This window comes from Dipodomys merriami, unplaced genomic scaffold (assembly GCF_024711535.1).
Source record: "Dipodomys merriami isolate MVZ:Mamm:240054 unplaced genomic scaffold, mDipMer1.0.p SCAF_37, whole genome shotgun sequence".
Taxonomy (NCBI): domain Eukaryota; kingdom Metazoa; phylum Chordata; class Mammalia; order Rodentia; family Heteromyidae; genus Dipodomys; species Dipodomys merriami.
In genome coordinates this window covers 13,335,604-13,352,058 of record NW_027205270.1, presented here as the reverse complement: position 1 = coordinate 13,352,058, position 16,455 = coordinate 13,335,604, and the positions used below count along the sequence as shown (strand labels likewise).

Below are 16,455 nucleotides of genomic sequence, written 5' to 3'. Positions count from 1 at the left end.
TTAAAGGGTTGTAAGCATCCCTTTTCTGGGATCTGTGTTTGTCCCTTGTGGTAAACCTCTGAAGTTACCTCCCTGCCTGCCTCTACCCTGCTTGAGGATTCTGAAGGCCTAGGGGGTAGCACAGGGTGTTTGGGAGAGCAAAGTGAGTGAAACTGCATACAGCTTTCCTACATAGCACTGCTGAGGGGAGCAAAGAAGTCAGATAAGCTTAAAAATGAGCTAGACACCTGGCACCTTGTAGGAAGCCAGTCCAACCAGAGCATTGTCTCCTAACAAACAAATGCATCAAGACTCTACTAGACAGTGTCCCCAAGGCATCAGTCAAAAAAACAACAGCTCAGGGAGTGGGATCACAAGGTCAAGGGTGGCCAGGAGAGGCTGCTCATAAAGTGCAACTGCTTAGAGATATGGAAAAAGTTAGACAAGATTCTCTTAAGTAAGACTCTGGTGTAGTTGATGTTTTACCTGCATTTTGAAACATCAAAGGAATTTATGGTATCCAGGAGCTAAGAGACTCACTGAACTAGAAAACTCATTTGTCTGGGAGCAGATGGGATTGTGGGCCTAGTACAAATGGAGCACACTTCGTATTCTCAGGCATCAGAATTACAAATCCATTTCAGCTGAAGTGCCACCTTGGTTACAATGTGATGAAAGCCTTTCATGTCATGTCTAGGCCTGGGAAAGTACCACAAGCAGTTTGTGCTGCAGGTGGGGTGGGGTAGGAGTGCAGTGGTATTCAGTGGCAGGTATTGGCCAGTTGGCCTCAAGCACCCCATGCTGTATGCCTTAGGGGATTTTAACTTTATTGATAGGAAAATGATGAAGCTGTAAAATGGGTTGAAAAATGAAACACATAAACTGCAACATTTGAATTACTCTGCTCAGATAGACTTCCAGAAAAGGAGGCATAGTGTATTCCTTTAAGAGAGTCTGGCAAAATATCTCTGTGGAAAAACAGGCAGATGTTGCTTTACTTATTTATTTATTTTTTTTTCGTTTTTGTGGGGTTTTTTTGGGTCTGGTTGTGGGACTTGAACTCTGGGCCTGGGCGCTGTCCCTCAGCTCTTCAGCTCAAGGCTAGCGAGCTACCACTTGAGCCACAGCTCCACTTCCAGCTTTTTGTTTATGTGGTGCTGAGGAATAGAACCCAGGGCCTCAAGCATGCAAGGCAAGCGCTCTACCACTGAGCCACCTTCCCAGCCCTTGCTTTACTTGTTGAAGGGCTTTCTTGGATTAGTGAACAGCTTCCACAATTTGGGAGAAAAGTCAACCAGCCTATTGAGTTATTTTTTGAATCCCTGTGACCTTTATCTGCTTACTCTGGATGTTTATGCTTACTCTTCATTTCTAGGTGTTTGCCACAAAATTGACCTACCCTCAGCCAGTTACCCCCTGGAATGTGCAGGAATTGAGGCAAGCAGTCATTAATGGCCCCAATGTGCATCCAGGAGCCTCCATGGTCATCAACGAGGATGGCAGTCGCACAGCTCTAAGCTCAGTGGACATAACCCAGCGGGAAGCTGTGGCTAAACAGCTTCTGACACCAGCCACGGGGGCCCCGAAGCCCCAAGGGACAAAAATTGTGAGTAAGGTGGTTGAGTTTTGTTGGGCTTGCAAGTAGCTCTTATATGCTTCTAGTTTCACTTCTCCCAGTGAGACTGGGACTTAGGTATCTATTTTTTTAACCAAACATTCTTCATGCTAAAGTTTGGAAACTATTTTTTTTTTCTTTTTTTTGTCAGTCAACTCTGGGCCTGGGTGCTGTCCTTTAGCTCTTCAGCACAAGGGTAGCACCTTACCACTTGAGCCTAAGCACCACTTCCAGCTTTTTCTGCTTATGTGGTGCTGAGGAATGGAACTCAGGGCCTCATGCATGCAAGGCAAGCACTCTACCACTGAACCAACTTCTCAGCCCTGGAAACTATTTTGTAGGAAGAAAGTGCTTGGTACCAGTGATAACTAATAACCACTAGGTTTTAACTATCATTTCAGTTTTGGGCAATTACTAATACCTGCTTGTAATAGCTAGAAGTAGTACTGTGGCACAAATGGTAGAGTGCTAGCCTTGAACACAAAAGTTCATTGGCAGCACCCAGACTTTTTGAGTTCAAGCCCCAGGACTGTGTGTGTGTGTGTGTGTGACTTTTTGAGTTCAAGCCCCAGGACTGTGTGTGTGTGTGTGTGTGTGTGTGTGTGTGTGTGTGTGTGTGTGTGTGTGTGTGTGTGTGTGTGTGTGTGTGTGTGTGTGTGTGTGTGAGATGTGGAACTTAGATCAAGGAGCTGTAGAATATAGACTGTGTGTGTGTGTGTGTGTTTGTGTGTGTGTGTGTATGTGTGTGTGTGTGTGTGTGTGATGTGGAACTTAGATCAAGGAGCTGTAGAATATAGACTCTGTGTGTGTGTGTGTGTGTGTGTGTGTGTGTGTGTGTGTGTGTGTGAGAGAGAGAGAGAGAGAGAGATGTGGAACTTAGATCAAGGAGCTGTAGAATATAGACAGTGATATAAAGCTATCAAAGAATTAAAGTCTTTGAGTGCAGAGTTCAATGGATCAAGAAAATAGAAGACCTTTGAAGTCTTGGAATGTGAGAGCAGAATGGACAAGAAGGAAGGGACAGTGCTGGGCTCAAATGTCTGTATTTATCTGTTAAATGTGGTTGTGGGTTTTTCAGGGTTAGGTAAAGGTCATCTATGAGCAAAGTGGAGGGTCAGTCAAGTTTCAGAGCTCTTGTGATAAAGAAGCAAAAGCAGAAAGTAGCTAAAGGGCATTTGAAATGCAAAGCAAAAAGTTCCAGAAATGTCTGACATTGGAGTAGGAGGAAGAAGTGAAAGAATAAGACAACTTCTTTCATATGCCTTGTTACTTCTGTAAGTTCATAGGTTGGGGTCTGAAAGGGACAGTGGGCAAGAGCTTAGGATAGGGAAGGTTGGTTTTTGTTTTTTGCTTTTTGTTTTTTTGCTTTTTGTTTTTTGTTTTGGTCGGTTGTGGGGCTTGAACTCTGGGCTTGGGCGCTGTCCCTGGGCTCTTTAGCTTAAGGCGAGCACTCTACCGCTTGAGCCACAGCGCCACTTCCGGGAAGGTTGGTTTTTGTGCAGTATACTAATCACTTAAAGTCAGTTCACAGGAAATGAATGGAAGGTTTGCTGATGAGCGTTGAGGTGGAACGTGAATGATCCCTTCATTTGTCTTCCAGTTTTGAGTTCCAATCCTTAGCAGGCTGGAAACTCCTCACATTGTCCTGCTTTCACCACTGGCCTACCTTTGAATCCAACCTGCTTTCAAGTCTTTGTTCAGCAGCCACTAAACATGCTGGCTTGATCTCCCTTCACACTTGGCAAATGTCTACCTGGAGCATTGTTTTTCCTCCTGCCATTCCTCTTCCTTCAGATCTCAGGAGAGCTTTCTTTCCCTGGGGTCAGACAGTAAATATTGCAGGCTTTGTGAGCGATACAGACTCTACTATGTAATACAAAACATGTTTAGATGAGGGGATGTGGCTGTGTGCCAGTAAAACTTCATTAACAAAACTAGGTGACCCACCTATTTGCAAGCCCTACAACCTGGGTTGGCTACCATTTGTATGTGGCCCTCTTATATCCTGTTCATCCGTATCTCTCCCCCTACTTGTAGCTCTTGTTGCATTGGGTTGTCACTTACTCAAAGGTAATCTGTACGCTTGAGTTGAGTTCCTGAATCCCATGAATTCAAGGCAAATCATGCTTAGTTCACCACTCCCCAGTTCGCTGCATGTCAGAGGTATTTGGGAAACGCTTGTGGAGTATGGATCCTAGTTGAGATAGAGGGAGTGCCAAAAAGTGAAGAATATGTTGGAACTGATGATGTGACAGGGGGTAGGGGAGACAGGAACACAAAGCTAGGAAAGGACTTTATGAAAGAAAAGTACTTTACATCAGAACCTACAGTCTCAGGATGGCTAACTTCACTTTCCAAAATCTCAGTAATGTTACATGTGGTACTTCCACACATAATAAAATGCATAGTGATTCTAACTTGGTACTTTTGAAGACTTTGGTTGATGTGTTACATAGAGAGCAGGATAGGATTGAAGGGCTGGAGGAAATGACTGGGAAGGAGAGATAATGGTTTGGTAAGGGTAAACCACAGCTTAAGTAAGAGGGAGAAAGGTCTATTTCCTCAATGAGGCAGGAAATCTCTGGTGCTTCCCCTGGCCTCATAAGGAAGTGAATACGTAATCAGGGCAGCCTCAGGTCTTTTCACTGCCCAGTGACTGCCTTCTCTACCCAGAAGCAGCCTTTGGCTCCAGTCCTGCCTCTAGAAACTGACCTGGGTACTAGGGCACACTAATTTTCACTACAGTGTTTATTTAGAGACAAGAGAAAGGAGAGGCCGTGGGTTTGGGTTGGCACAGGGTGCCTGTTTGGATTGGCTGGTGCCTGTCAGACTGGCCTGCCGACCTTCCCAGCTGCAGTGAGTTTGCTTACGCTGGAGGATGTCACAGATTTGTTGGGTTTTGGGTCTGGGCCACAGGTCTGGGCAGCTTCTCCCTTGAGAGGCTAAACAAAGAAGTCCTTGGCTATCTGACGCAGTCAGTAGCTAGTGCCCTGGGCAGATGCTCATGGGAATCCTTAGAGTTCAGGTCTCCATAGAAACATGGGACTTGGGGTCAGGGAAACAAGGAGAAGGATTGAATTCCTCAGGGAGTGGAAAGATAGACTCTATGATAGGTGCATTTAGGCCTGCCTTTTAGTATTTGAGGGTTTTGCTGCTTGATTTCCTGAGCTAGAGGAGACTTTCATCCAAGCTGACTATAATGAAGAGAAGGTGAAAGAAATCAGTCCTTACTAACCTGTTGCCGCTTGCTTTAACCATTTTGCCAGTGCAGCCTCATAAATGTAGACAGCAGGCAGCCTGCTTGGAGTAGACTGTTGTTTTTCCCAACCTATTATTTGCTGTGACTTAGAGGAATTTGAGGTAGGGGAAGGTATTATTAATTCTCCACATTCCTCTGGGCTGCTGAGTGGAAGGGCTTCAAAACACTTGAGGGTGGAGTTAGGTTCATAACTTAGGGAGCTTGGTAAATAATGTAAGAGAGGAGGGTTTTTGTTTTGTTTTGTTTTGTTTTGTTTTTTGGTCGATTGTGGGGCCTGAACTCTAGGCCTGGGCGCTGTCCCTCAGCTCTTCAGCTCAAGGCGAGCGCTCTACCACTTGAGCTACAGCGCCATTTCCGGTTTTCTAGTGGTTTATTGGAGATAAGAGTTTCTCGGACTTTCTTGCCCAGGCGCGCTTTGAACCATGATCCTCAGATCTCAGCCTCCTGAGTAGCTAGGATTACAGGCGTGAGCCACCGCCACCCAGTGAGAGGAGGGGTTTAATGAACCTTATAGTAAGATCAGCTATGTGGGAAAGGTGTTTTTTCTTTTTCTTTTTTTTTTTTTTAAGTAAGTTTTTTTTTATTGTGAAAATACTGTACAGAGGGGTTATAATCACATGAGCAAGGTAATGAGTACATTTCTTATCAAGCATTGTTGCCTCCTCCTTTGTTTTCCCCCTACCATCCCTTCCCTCCCATCTCCACAACTACATTCCCTCCCCCACCCCCTGCCTAAACTGTAAAGTTTGTTTTTTGGAGAGGTGTTTTTTCTGAAGGACATGATCAACTGCAGATTTGTAAGGGGGGAAAATGAGTAGTAGAAAAATGAGTAGTAGTTACCTTTGACTACAATTACTTGTAGTTAAATTTCTCTTTGAGTTTACCTACCTGTATGTTGTTTTTTTCACCCACAATGAGCAGACCACTTGAGCAATGTTTTATGCTTTCCTTAAAAATAATTCATCTTTATTAAAAAAATTATACAGAAGTATCTGGGCAAAGGAGATGCATGCCTACAATGCTATTGATATGGGAGGCATAGATAGGTTTGCAGTCTGAGGCAAGCTTCAGGCTACAATGGGATCCTACCTGAAAAATGAACTGGAAAGGCTAAAGAGCTGAAAGTGTGGCATGAGTGGTAGATTGTTTGCCTGGCAAGTGCAATCCCTAGTACTGTCGCTCTTGCATAGTGTGTGTGTGTGTGTGTGTGTGTGTGTGTGTGTGTGTGTGTGTGTGTGTGTGTGTGTTGTCGTGGGGCTTGAACTGTGTGTGTGTGTGTGTGTGTGTGTGTGTGTGTGTGTGTGTGTGTTGTCGTGGGGCTTGAACTCTGGGCCTGGGCACTTTTGTGTGTGTGTGTGTGTGTGTGTGTGTGTGTGTGTGTGTGTGTGTGTGTGTGTGTTGTTGTGGGGCTTGAACTGTGTGTGTGTGTGTGTGTGTGTGTGTGTGTGTGTGTGTGTGTGTGTGTGTGTGTGTGTGTGTGTGTGTGTGTTGTCGTGGGGCTTGAACTCTGGGCCTGGGCACTTTCCCTGAAAGGCAAGTGCTCTACCACTTGAGCCACAGTGCCACTTCTGGCAAGTGCAATCCCTAGTATTGTCGCTCTTGCAGTGTGTGTGTGTGTGTGTGTGTGTGTGTGTGTGTGTGTGTGTGTGTGTGTGTGTGTGTGTGTGTGTGTGTGTGTGTGTGTGTGTGTGTGTGTGTACCACTTGAGCCACAGTGCCACTTCTGGTTTTCTGGTGATTAACTGGAGATAAGAGTCTCATGGATCTTGTTGCCTGGGCTAGCTTTGAACCATGATTCTCAGCTCTCAGCCTCCTGAGTAGCTAGGATTAAAAGCATGAGCTACAATACCCAGCTGTTTTGTTGTTGTTGTTTTGTTTTGTTTTGTTTTTACAAAGTAACCAGGTGTAGTGCTTTTATACTCCTGATCTCAGCACTTGGAAGGCTGAGTCAAGACCAGTTTAGTGTGTGTGTGTATATATATATACACACACACGTTTATATATATAAGTGTATATATATGTATGTGTATAATATATATACTTATATATGTATATATACTTATATATAGTGCTTATGTATTTATATGTATACTTATATATGTACATATAAATATGTATACACATATTTATGTGTATATATAAGTATATATGTTTATACACATATCAAGAACTTGTCTCTAAAAATAGTTTTTTATAGAGTGGGTACATTTGATTGGAATACATTGTAAACATGAGTGGAAATGTCACAAAATCTTTCCCCTCCCCCCATATAACTAATGTAAATATATATGTAATATATGAATACATATATGCACAAATATCTCTATATGAACACATACATACATATATTCATTCCTATTACAGAAGTAATATGTGCAACTGCTCATGTTGTAAGGAGTACTAAGCTGTATAAAGTTAAGATGTTAAATCTGCTGGGAAGTTGGCTCAGTGGTAGAGTGCTTACCTCGCATGCATGAGGCTCTGGGTTCGATTCCTCAGCACCACATAAGCAGAAAAAAAAAGCCAGGAGTGGCGCTGTGGCTCAAGTGGTACGGCGTTAGCCTAGAGCTGAGGAGCTGAGGGACAACGCCCAGGTCCAGAGTTAAAGCCCCACAACTGACCAAAAAAAAGATGTTAAATCTTCTAGCCTCTACTATTCTTCTTCATGTCCTGAAGACCATAGTAACAGCTTAGTATTACTAAGCACCTTTTTTCCATGCATGTGTTCAGTCATGTGCAGAGAGGAGCTGGATTTTAAATTTTTGATCCTATTTCCTAAAGTGCAACTGAGATTTTTTTCTTTGCTGTATTATTATTTTTTTTTACAAACACTTCCAGACTGGCATATATTTACCTTAGCCATTCTCATCACTGCATAACATCCTCTATTGTGGATGTACTGCAATTTATTACTCCTTCTGTAGAACAGTCAGGTTATTTCTACTTTTTTTTTTTTTTTTTTGGTCAGTTGTGGGGCTTGAACTCTGGGCCTGAGTGCTATCCCTCAGCTCTTCAGCTCAAGGCTCTACCACTTGAGCTATAGTGCCACTTCCGGTTTTCTGGTGGCTTATTGGAGGTAAAAGTTTCACAGACTTTCCTGCCCGGGCTGGCTGTGAACTCTCATCCTTAGATCTCAGCCTCCTGAGTAGCTAGGATTACGGGCATGAGCCACCGGCTCCCGGCTTTTTTTTTTTTTTTTTTAATTTAATTTTATTTGAGAACATACTGTACAGAGGGGTTACAATTACATTGGCAGGATAATGCATACATTTCTTACCAAGCATTGCAGCCTCCTCCTTTGTTTACCCTTCACCTCCCTTTCCCGGCTTTTTTTTTTTTAACGTCAGTCGTGGGGCTTGCACTCTGGCCTGGGTATTGTAAATGACCTCTTTTGCTCAAGGCTAGCACTTTGTCACTTGAACTACAGCACCACTTCTGGTTTTCTGATGGTTAATTGGAGATTAAGAGTCTCATGAAGGGCTGGGGATGTGGCTTAGTGGTAGAGTGCTTGCCTAGCAGGCATGAAGCCCTGGGTCTGATTCCTCAGTACCATATAAACAGAAAAGGCTGGAAGTGGCATTGTGGCTCAAGTGGTAGTGTGCTAGCCTTGAGCAAAAGAAGCTCAGAAACAGTGCCCAGGACCTGAGTTCAAGGCCCAGGACTGGCAAAAAATAAACAAACACAAAAATAACAACAACAAAAGAGTCTTGTGGACTTTCCTATCAGGCTGGCTTTGAATAGTGATCCTTAGACCTCAGCCTCCTGAGTAGCTAGGATTACAGGTGTGTGCCACCAGTGCCCAGTTTATTTCTACTTTTTGCTGCTATAAATGCTGCCACATAAACATGTATTTGTATAACCTTGTATTAGTGGTTATTTTTTTTCTATAGAAGGAAGTGTGTTTTAAATGTTCTAATAGCTTTTTCAAGCTGTTTTCCCCAAAACATGACAGTTTACATTTCTTAGGAATTTTTTTGAAGTTCAATCAAATTTTTTTTTCTTTTTTACCAATCCTGGGGCTTTAACTCAGGCCTGGGCACTGTCCCTGACCCTCTTTGAGTAGCTTATTGGAGGTAAGAGTCTCATGGACTTTTCTGCCCAGGTTGGCTTCAGACCCTTACTGTCAGATCTCAGCCTCCTCAGCTAGGATTACAGGCATGAGCCACTGGCACCTGGCAAATATTTTGTTTTGTGTTTTTGTTTTTGTTGGTACTAGAGCTTGAACTCAGAGCCCCAAGTTCTCCCTTAGCATTTTTGCTCACAGCTTGTAGTTTACCACTTGAGCCATTCCTCCGCTTTTGGCTTTTTGTTGGTTAATTGGAGAGAAGAATATCTCAATTTTATCTGCCTGGGCTGGCTTCAAATCTCAATCCTCAGATCTCAGCATCTTGAATAGCTAGATTTATAGAAATGAGCCACCGTCACCTGGCATGTTCAACTATTTTCAGTGGTGACTGAAATGAGAATCAAGAGCCCTGTTTTTTAAGTTTTTTTTTTTTTTTTTTCCTATCAGTTGTGGGGCTTGAACTCTAGGCCTAGAGGCCGTCCCTCAGCTCTTCAGCTCAAAATTAGTGCTCTACCACTTGAGCCACAGCACCACTTCCTAGAGCCCTGTTTTTTAGTCCTAGCTCTGTTCTATGAAATTAGGTATTACTAGTATATGAAAATCATACTTTGAATAACATACATGTGACCATGACCGGGATTTGAGAAGTCTGCCAAGTTCTTTCAACCCTAGGGGGTTTCATGGTTACATTTTAGAAATTCAGCCTTCAGAAGTTGTATCTGTTTTCATGTTAAGATTAATTCTCAGAGAAACCTAATATTTAGTCAGGGAAGCCTGAAGACATTTCACAGAGACCTCTGGTCTGATCTTACTTGTTTCTCTGAGCCCAGAGCCAGGATCTAGACTATGCAGATTCTTTCTAGAGAGGTCTGGCAAGTTCTTTCTCAGATTCTAGGGTTTGCTCCAGACTTCATGGCATTTGCTGTCTAGAACATGGGATAGGCCGATACAGTTTAGGTGAGCCCATGGAAGGAGCAGTAATAATTCTGAAGTTCCCATTGATCACCTACCTCTTTTCCACTGTACCCAGGTTTGCCGGCATATAAAGAATGGAGACATTCTTCTACTGAACCGACAGCCCACCCTGCACAGACCATCCATCCAGGCCCACCATGCTCGTATCCTACCTGAAGAGAAAGTCCTTCGGCTCCACTATGCCAACTGCAAGGCCTATAATGCTGACTTTGATGGAGATGAGATGAATGCCCACTTCCCTCAGAGTGAGCTGGGTCGGGCAGAGGCCTATGTCCTGGCCTGTACTGATCAACAGTACCTTGTTCCCAAGGTAGGTCTGACCCAGAGGCCCTTCCACAGCTGTCACCAGCTTGACTTGACACACTGAACCTGGGCTGCAACCAGCTGTTGGGGTCAATGGGTAGCTATAGGGCAGAAGTACTTGGAACAGCAAGGGTCCTAGTTTATTCCAGATTTTTTTTGGGGGGGGGGTCCTCTAATTGCCTAAAGACAGGGAAAGGTTTTTATCAGCTATGTCTTGAAAATGTAAGTCAGAAGAAAAATTGGGCAGTCATCCCAGAAAGCCAAGATTAGTAGCTACATGATAGATCATGTATATGAGAGTTAGGTTTCAATTCCACCACTTACTGGTCACTCGCAGACATTAGCATCTAAAATGTAATGGCCTACCAATGACTTTGATCCTATGATTTCTGACAAGTCTGAGTTGTTTTTTTGTTTTGTTTTGTTTTGTTTGAGTCCAGTTGTGGGGCCTGAACTCTGGGCCTGGGCTCTGTCCCTGAGCTCTTCAGCTCAAGGCTAGCGCTCTACCACTTGAGCCACAGCACCACTTCCGGCTTTTTTCTTTTTGCTTATGTGGTGCTGAGGAATGGAACCCAGGGCCTCATGCATGCAAGGCAAGCACTCTACCACTGAGCCACTTTCCCAGCCCCAAGCCTGAGTTTTAAGAAGCCACTGAAGCCAGGTGCCTGACTCACACCTGTAATTCTAGATACTCAGGAGGCTGAGATCAGAGAATCATGTTTTGAAGCCAGCCCCGGCAGAAAAGTTTGTGAGACTCCTATCTTCAATAAACTACCCAGAAACAACCAGAAGTAGTGCTATGGCTCAAGTGGTAGAGTGCTAGCCTTGAACACAGAGATGTTCAGGGACAGTGCCCAGCCCGAGTCTTAAGACCCAAGACTGGCACAAAAAAAAAAAAAAAGAAGAAGCCACTTAATCTCAAGGGCCCAGATCTTCATTTGAAGTCCACCCTGAAGTCCATGAAGACATCCATTTAAATTCCTTTTTCTCCTTCTAAATTTGGTCCTTATAAGCAGCCTCATGTAGTAGTCTTCCAAATGGACACATTTGCTTGCACCTCACCTGGCTTGTTCCCAAAGTGGCAAGGTCCCCCAAGTCAATATATACTTGTGGGAGAGAAAGAGTCAAGAAGAGGCCAGGCTTCAGGAAAAAGGGTAGAGTATGTTTTAGTTCCCACTTACCCTTTACCACCTGCCTAATGATCTGTGGCCTTTCCAAGTGTAAGCCATTTACTTCCCAGTGGTTCACAGTTATACGTTATTCATTGGGATTGTGGTGGAATTTGAAAGAGCTAGGAATAATGATGTAAAACCACAGGTACCATTTACCAAGTACATTTTCAGTGCCAGACATTGCATTGCACTTTGGAGGCTTCTTATTTCACCTTGCCCAAAGTCTTTAGAGTAGATGCTATTTATGTTCATAGTTTACATTTAAGAATTGATACAGTTTACAACAGCCAGGCTAAGAAGTAGGAGAGCAGACAAGAAGCTTCCAGAGTCATCTTGAATTTGTTTTTGCTGCAGAGTTGGAAAGTTTTGCACTCAGGGATCACCAGGGCTGCTCAGAGATGTCCAACAAAGATTAGCGCTCTGCTCCTTGGAACTTCCCTTTTTCTATCAGCCATCTGCCACTTAGGAAATCAGGTAGACAGGAGCCTAGCAACCCAGCCTGTTTTTCCCACCTGATATATTACAGTGGCTTGGCTCAAGAGTCAGTTGAAGTTTAATTTCCCTTCTCTGCCCACTTTAGTGGACTCTTAATTAGCAGAAGGACCAAAAGCTGGAAGAAAGGGTTAATCAGATCACTTGGCAATTTAACATAATTTATCTAATATAAAAAGCTTGGGTTTTTGTCTTTTTAGGTCAATAGTAGCAGTTGTAGCTGTTAGAGTGGTGCTGTTCACTTACTGAACAGATCCTAGGCCTAAAGGACCACTCTAATTTGTAAACATTTCTCTTATATAGTTTACACAACAGCATTTTGAGGTAGGTGTCACTTTCTAATGAAGAAGCACCAAAAGAATAGTTTATGATGATGCCAGGACTCAAATCCAGTACCTTTGACCTCTGTGCTCAGCTATGTGTTCTTAGTCCCATTTGACAAGAGGCTGAGGCTTGGTGGAGGTGTTTCGGCAGGTCATAGTTCTTCAGATCATTTCAGCTTTTTGATTTCAGGGAGCAGGAAGTGACTATTGACAAAGACCTGTGGTCATTAGCCTACAAGGGAATTGAGGTACTGTGAAGACTGCAGACCAATGAACTTGAATGTTCTATACTTAACTTCAGTTGAATAAGGAATAAAGCATTAGGAAGCTTCATGTTTATGCTGACCTGTTTATAAATATGTGAGCCTTGTCATATGCTCATGTGCATGTGAATTTTAGCTTGGGCTTCACCTAAGGGAGAAAAACAGAACCCAGATAAATGCTTACATTAGTAAATTTCTTTTTCTCCACTCCCTGCACCCTCCCTCCATTGCTAGGATTTAACCAAGACCTTGTTTGTGCTAGAACACTGAACTCCATCTCCAGCCCTTAAATTAGGTTCTCAAAAAGAAAAACAAAACAAAACTTGAGAATGGCCTGAAAGTTCTCTTCACTTTGTTTCTTTTGTCAAAAGTAAACCACCAAGCCAGACAGCAGTGGCTCACAGCTGTAATCCTAGCTACTCAAGAGGCTGAGATCTGAGGATCACAGTTCAAAGCTAGCCCAGGCAGGAAAGTCCAAGAGACTCTTACCTATAATAAACTACCAGAAAAGCCAGAAGTGGAATTGTGGCTCTAGGGGTACAACGGTAGTCTTGAGCAAATGAAGCTCAGGGACAGGCCTTGAATTCAAGCCCCAGAACCAGCAAAAAAAATAAACCTCTCCCAGGTGCTGGTGACTTACGCCTGTAATCCTAGCTACTCAAAGGCTGAGATCAACAGTTCTAACCAGCCTGGACAGAAAAGATCATGAGAATCTTACCTCCAATTAACCATCTAAAAACTGGAAGTAGAGTTGTGGCTCAGGGACAGCACCCAGTCCCTGAGTTTAAGCTCCATGACCAACCAAAGAAAAAAACAAAACAACAACAAAAAAAAACCCTAAAATTATAAACCTCTCATTCTGATGAGTTTTATTTAGCCCATAGTATAAATTCCAAGAAGGGGAGTTTTTTTTTTTTGGGTCCGGTCGTGGGGACTGAACTCTGGGCCTGGGCGCTGTCCCTCAGCTCTTCAGCTCAAGGCTAGTGCTCTACCACTTGAGCCACAGCGCCACTTCCGGCTTTTTTCTTTTTGCTTATGTGGTGCTGAGGAATCGAACCCAGAGCCTCGAGCATGCAAGGCAAGCGCTCTACCACTGAGCCACCTTCCCAGCCTCAGAAAGGGGACTTTTTATTTTTACTAATATTTATAAAAATGCAACATACCTGGTGTCAGAGTCCTAAGTGGACAAGCGTTGATTTAAAGAAAACCTGTGTGTTTTTGGTCCTTTTTTTTTTTTTTTTTTTTTTTTTGCTATGTTAAAGATCAAACTTGGGCTTTGCTTAGGTTGGATATTTGGTCATTTTTATTGACTTGTTTTGTTTCCATTTTTCTTTATTATTCCATTTCTGAGTTCTCTTCTTTAGCCGTAATATGAGATTAAAGAATATTTTATTGTTGGCCATATATGTTAGGTAAAATCAGGTTGTAGTATGACTTCCAGGTGTGAGATGAATGGAATTTTAGCGGTTTCTTTTCCAAGAAAACTTTATCTGACTTCTACTTAGCTAGATAATTCAAGACCAAATGCCCTATTTACTAAGCATTTTGATTTTTTAAAAAATTAAATGTCATTTTGCTTTAATCAGCATTTCTCCCTAGAATATGTAGTGATTGCATTGGAAACAATTGAGCCCTTTAAGTAATAGACTATTTCATATAACTTAGATTCTTTTAAAAAGAAAACAAAATGAAAAATCTGTATCTGACCCCCAAAACTAGGATGTGTTATACTGTTTTGGATTTTTCCCCCAAGCAAGCATCTTCAGAATAAGATTTAGAGCACAGTTTTGTGTTTTGTTTTTAACATGAATTACAAAGTATTCAGAAGGGTTTTGTGTTCGGTGTGATCTTGACTTAAATCTATGGAACCTTTTTAGAACTTCTGTAATAATAATCTTTTGAGTTTACATCCAGCCTATTATGCCAGAGTATTTGGACCATCTGACAAAAATCCTTTTTAGCCTTTGAATTAGAACATGTGGTTAAATTCCTCGCCATTCTCCATAGCTGCCTTTGTGAGTTTCTCTAGCCTTACTTATGAAATATGACCATAATATTGGCTAGTAGTTAACAAATGACTAAATGATACTCTTTAGATGTAAGTCAGGGTTTTTCTCCAATTCCTATAAACATCGAAAAGTCTACGAAATCTAGTTCTTATGAGACATCAGTGAGCACAGCTATTTTTACTTACGTTGCCTTATGTTGCCATGAACACAGACTTGAGAGAGAAGGTTGAAGAGCCTGGAGATCACAAAGGTTGTAAGAGTGTCAAATTAAATTAATGTACTAACCAAATCTGGATTTTAATAAAAGCCTTTGTGTAGCATTTGGTAGAAAACAGTCTTTATTACAAGCCCACATGCACATCAAGGCCTTGCATGGTCCTGTCCAGGAACCTGTGACTGAATTCCATTTTCCCTGTTTCTGGCTGACTCCAAGTCACCTTTCAGGCCATAGTTGTACTACTGCCCCTCAGAGAAAGACCATTCCTGACTACTCCTCTCCCAATCTTTTCTTCATTTAAAATGCTTTGTGATTGTGTTTTTATCCAGTCCTTTGTTTACTGTCTGGCTCTTCCTCAAGAGTAGACCAAAGGTCTGCCCAGTGCCTAAGCTTACAGTAGGCTCTCAATAAATATTTGTTAAATGGGTGACTAGTTTACAGGAGAATCAGGCCAGAAATGTGTGAAAAATAGTAAAGCATAAAACCAAAATACAAAAAAAACAAGAATATAGCTAACAACAGCCAGACCAAATTTATGCATAAATGCCAAAAAAGTCTTCTGGAATAACTAGAACCAGATGGGATATAACAAAGTTTAGAAGAATTGGATTTGTTTGAAGCAGTTTTAACATAGAGCAGTGAGCAAATAGCAAAAGTAGAATATCATAGAGCAGTGAACAAATAGCAAAAGTAGGAGCCAGAGTTAAGCCCTGGTTATATTTAGACTCCTATGTAAATGATTAGTAATTAAGGATTTGATTTATATTTTATCTTTATTTCCTGTAGGATGGCCAGCCATTGGCAGGACTGATCCAAGATCACATGGTTTCAGGTGCAAACATGACTATTCGGGGTTGCTTTTTCACCCGAGAACAGTATATGGAGCTGGTATACCGAGGACTCACAGACAAAGTAGGACGCGTGAAGCTCCTTCCTCCTGCCATTCTGAAGCCCTTTTCACTGTGGACTGGAAAGCAGGTAATTGAGAAAACAATTGCTGTATAAGAAATTCCATTTTTAAGAGAGGCCAGGCTAAGCCAGAGACAGAGAAACAGCTAATTGTAAAATAGTCTGATTTTCCCTTTGTTTGGGGTCTGTAAGTCCAAGAAGGCTAAAGGGAGCGTCTATAAGAATAAGTTGCATAGTCTTTGTTTTTTGGTCCTAGTGATCGAGCCCAGCATTGCACTTCCTAACCACTGAGATACATCCCATCCCTGTTTTGCTTTTAACTTAAACTTGGTGATTTCATTAAGGTAACTGAGTTGTAATGCTGTGGTTATAATAGTAATATTTTTGGGGAATTACCAAGTGCTTTGCTGAGTGGTTTAGATACCTTAGCTGATCCTTATAACCAACCTGCAAATACTATCTCTCTTTAGCAGATGAAAAAATACTAAGACTTAGAAATGTTGAGTTACTTATCCAATGCCATAGGAAACAGACTTGGAATTCAAACTTAGGACTTTTCAAACTCCCAAAGTATCATACCATATTTCCTCTCAAAGTAACCCAATGATAGTATACATACTGATCAAGTTAGTGAATCTGCCTTATTGGTGCATTTATTGTGTCAGTTTTGACCAAGTGTAGTAAAAAAAAAAAGACAGAAAAAGCGAAAGAAATTAGCATTCATTTTGTAGCTCAGTTGAGGTGGAGAAGCTTTCATTCCTGAGTTATTGCCAGTTCTGTTTAAATTTTTGGGTGATCTCCTGAATGTTTCCCTGCTCTTAATTTTGTGAAAATCTGCCTCTCATAAGGTTTGTTGTTGTTTGGAGACAGCATC

The 16,455-nt window shown here is 42.2% G+C and overlaps 1 protein-coding gene across 1 annotated transcript in view; it reads left to right on the top strand.

Moving 5' to 3' along the window:
- LOC138804706 (DNA-directed RNA polymerase I subunit RPA1) overlaps positions 1–16,455 on the top strand; it is a 74,119-nt gene that overhangs the window by 15,470 nt on the left and 42,194 nt on the right. The window contains exons 12-14 of the mRNA XM_069989152.1: positions 1,355–1,585; positions 9,949–10,203; positions 15,459–15,650. Of these exons, the coding sequence (XP_069845253.1) occupies positions 1,355–1,585; positions 9,949–10,203; positions 15,459–15,650 (678 nt within the window). The remainder of the gene's footprint in view (positions 1–1,354; positions 1,586–9,948; positions 10,204–15,458; positions 15,651–16,455) is intronic.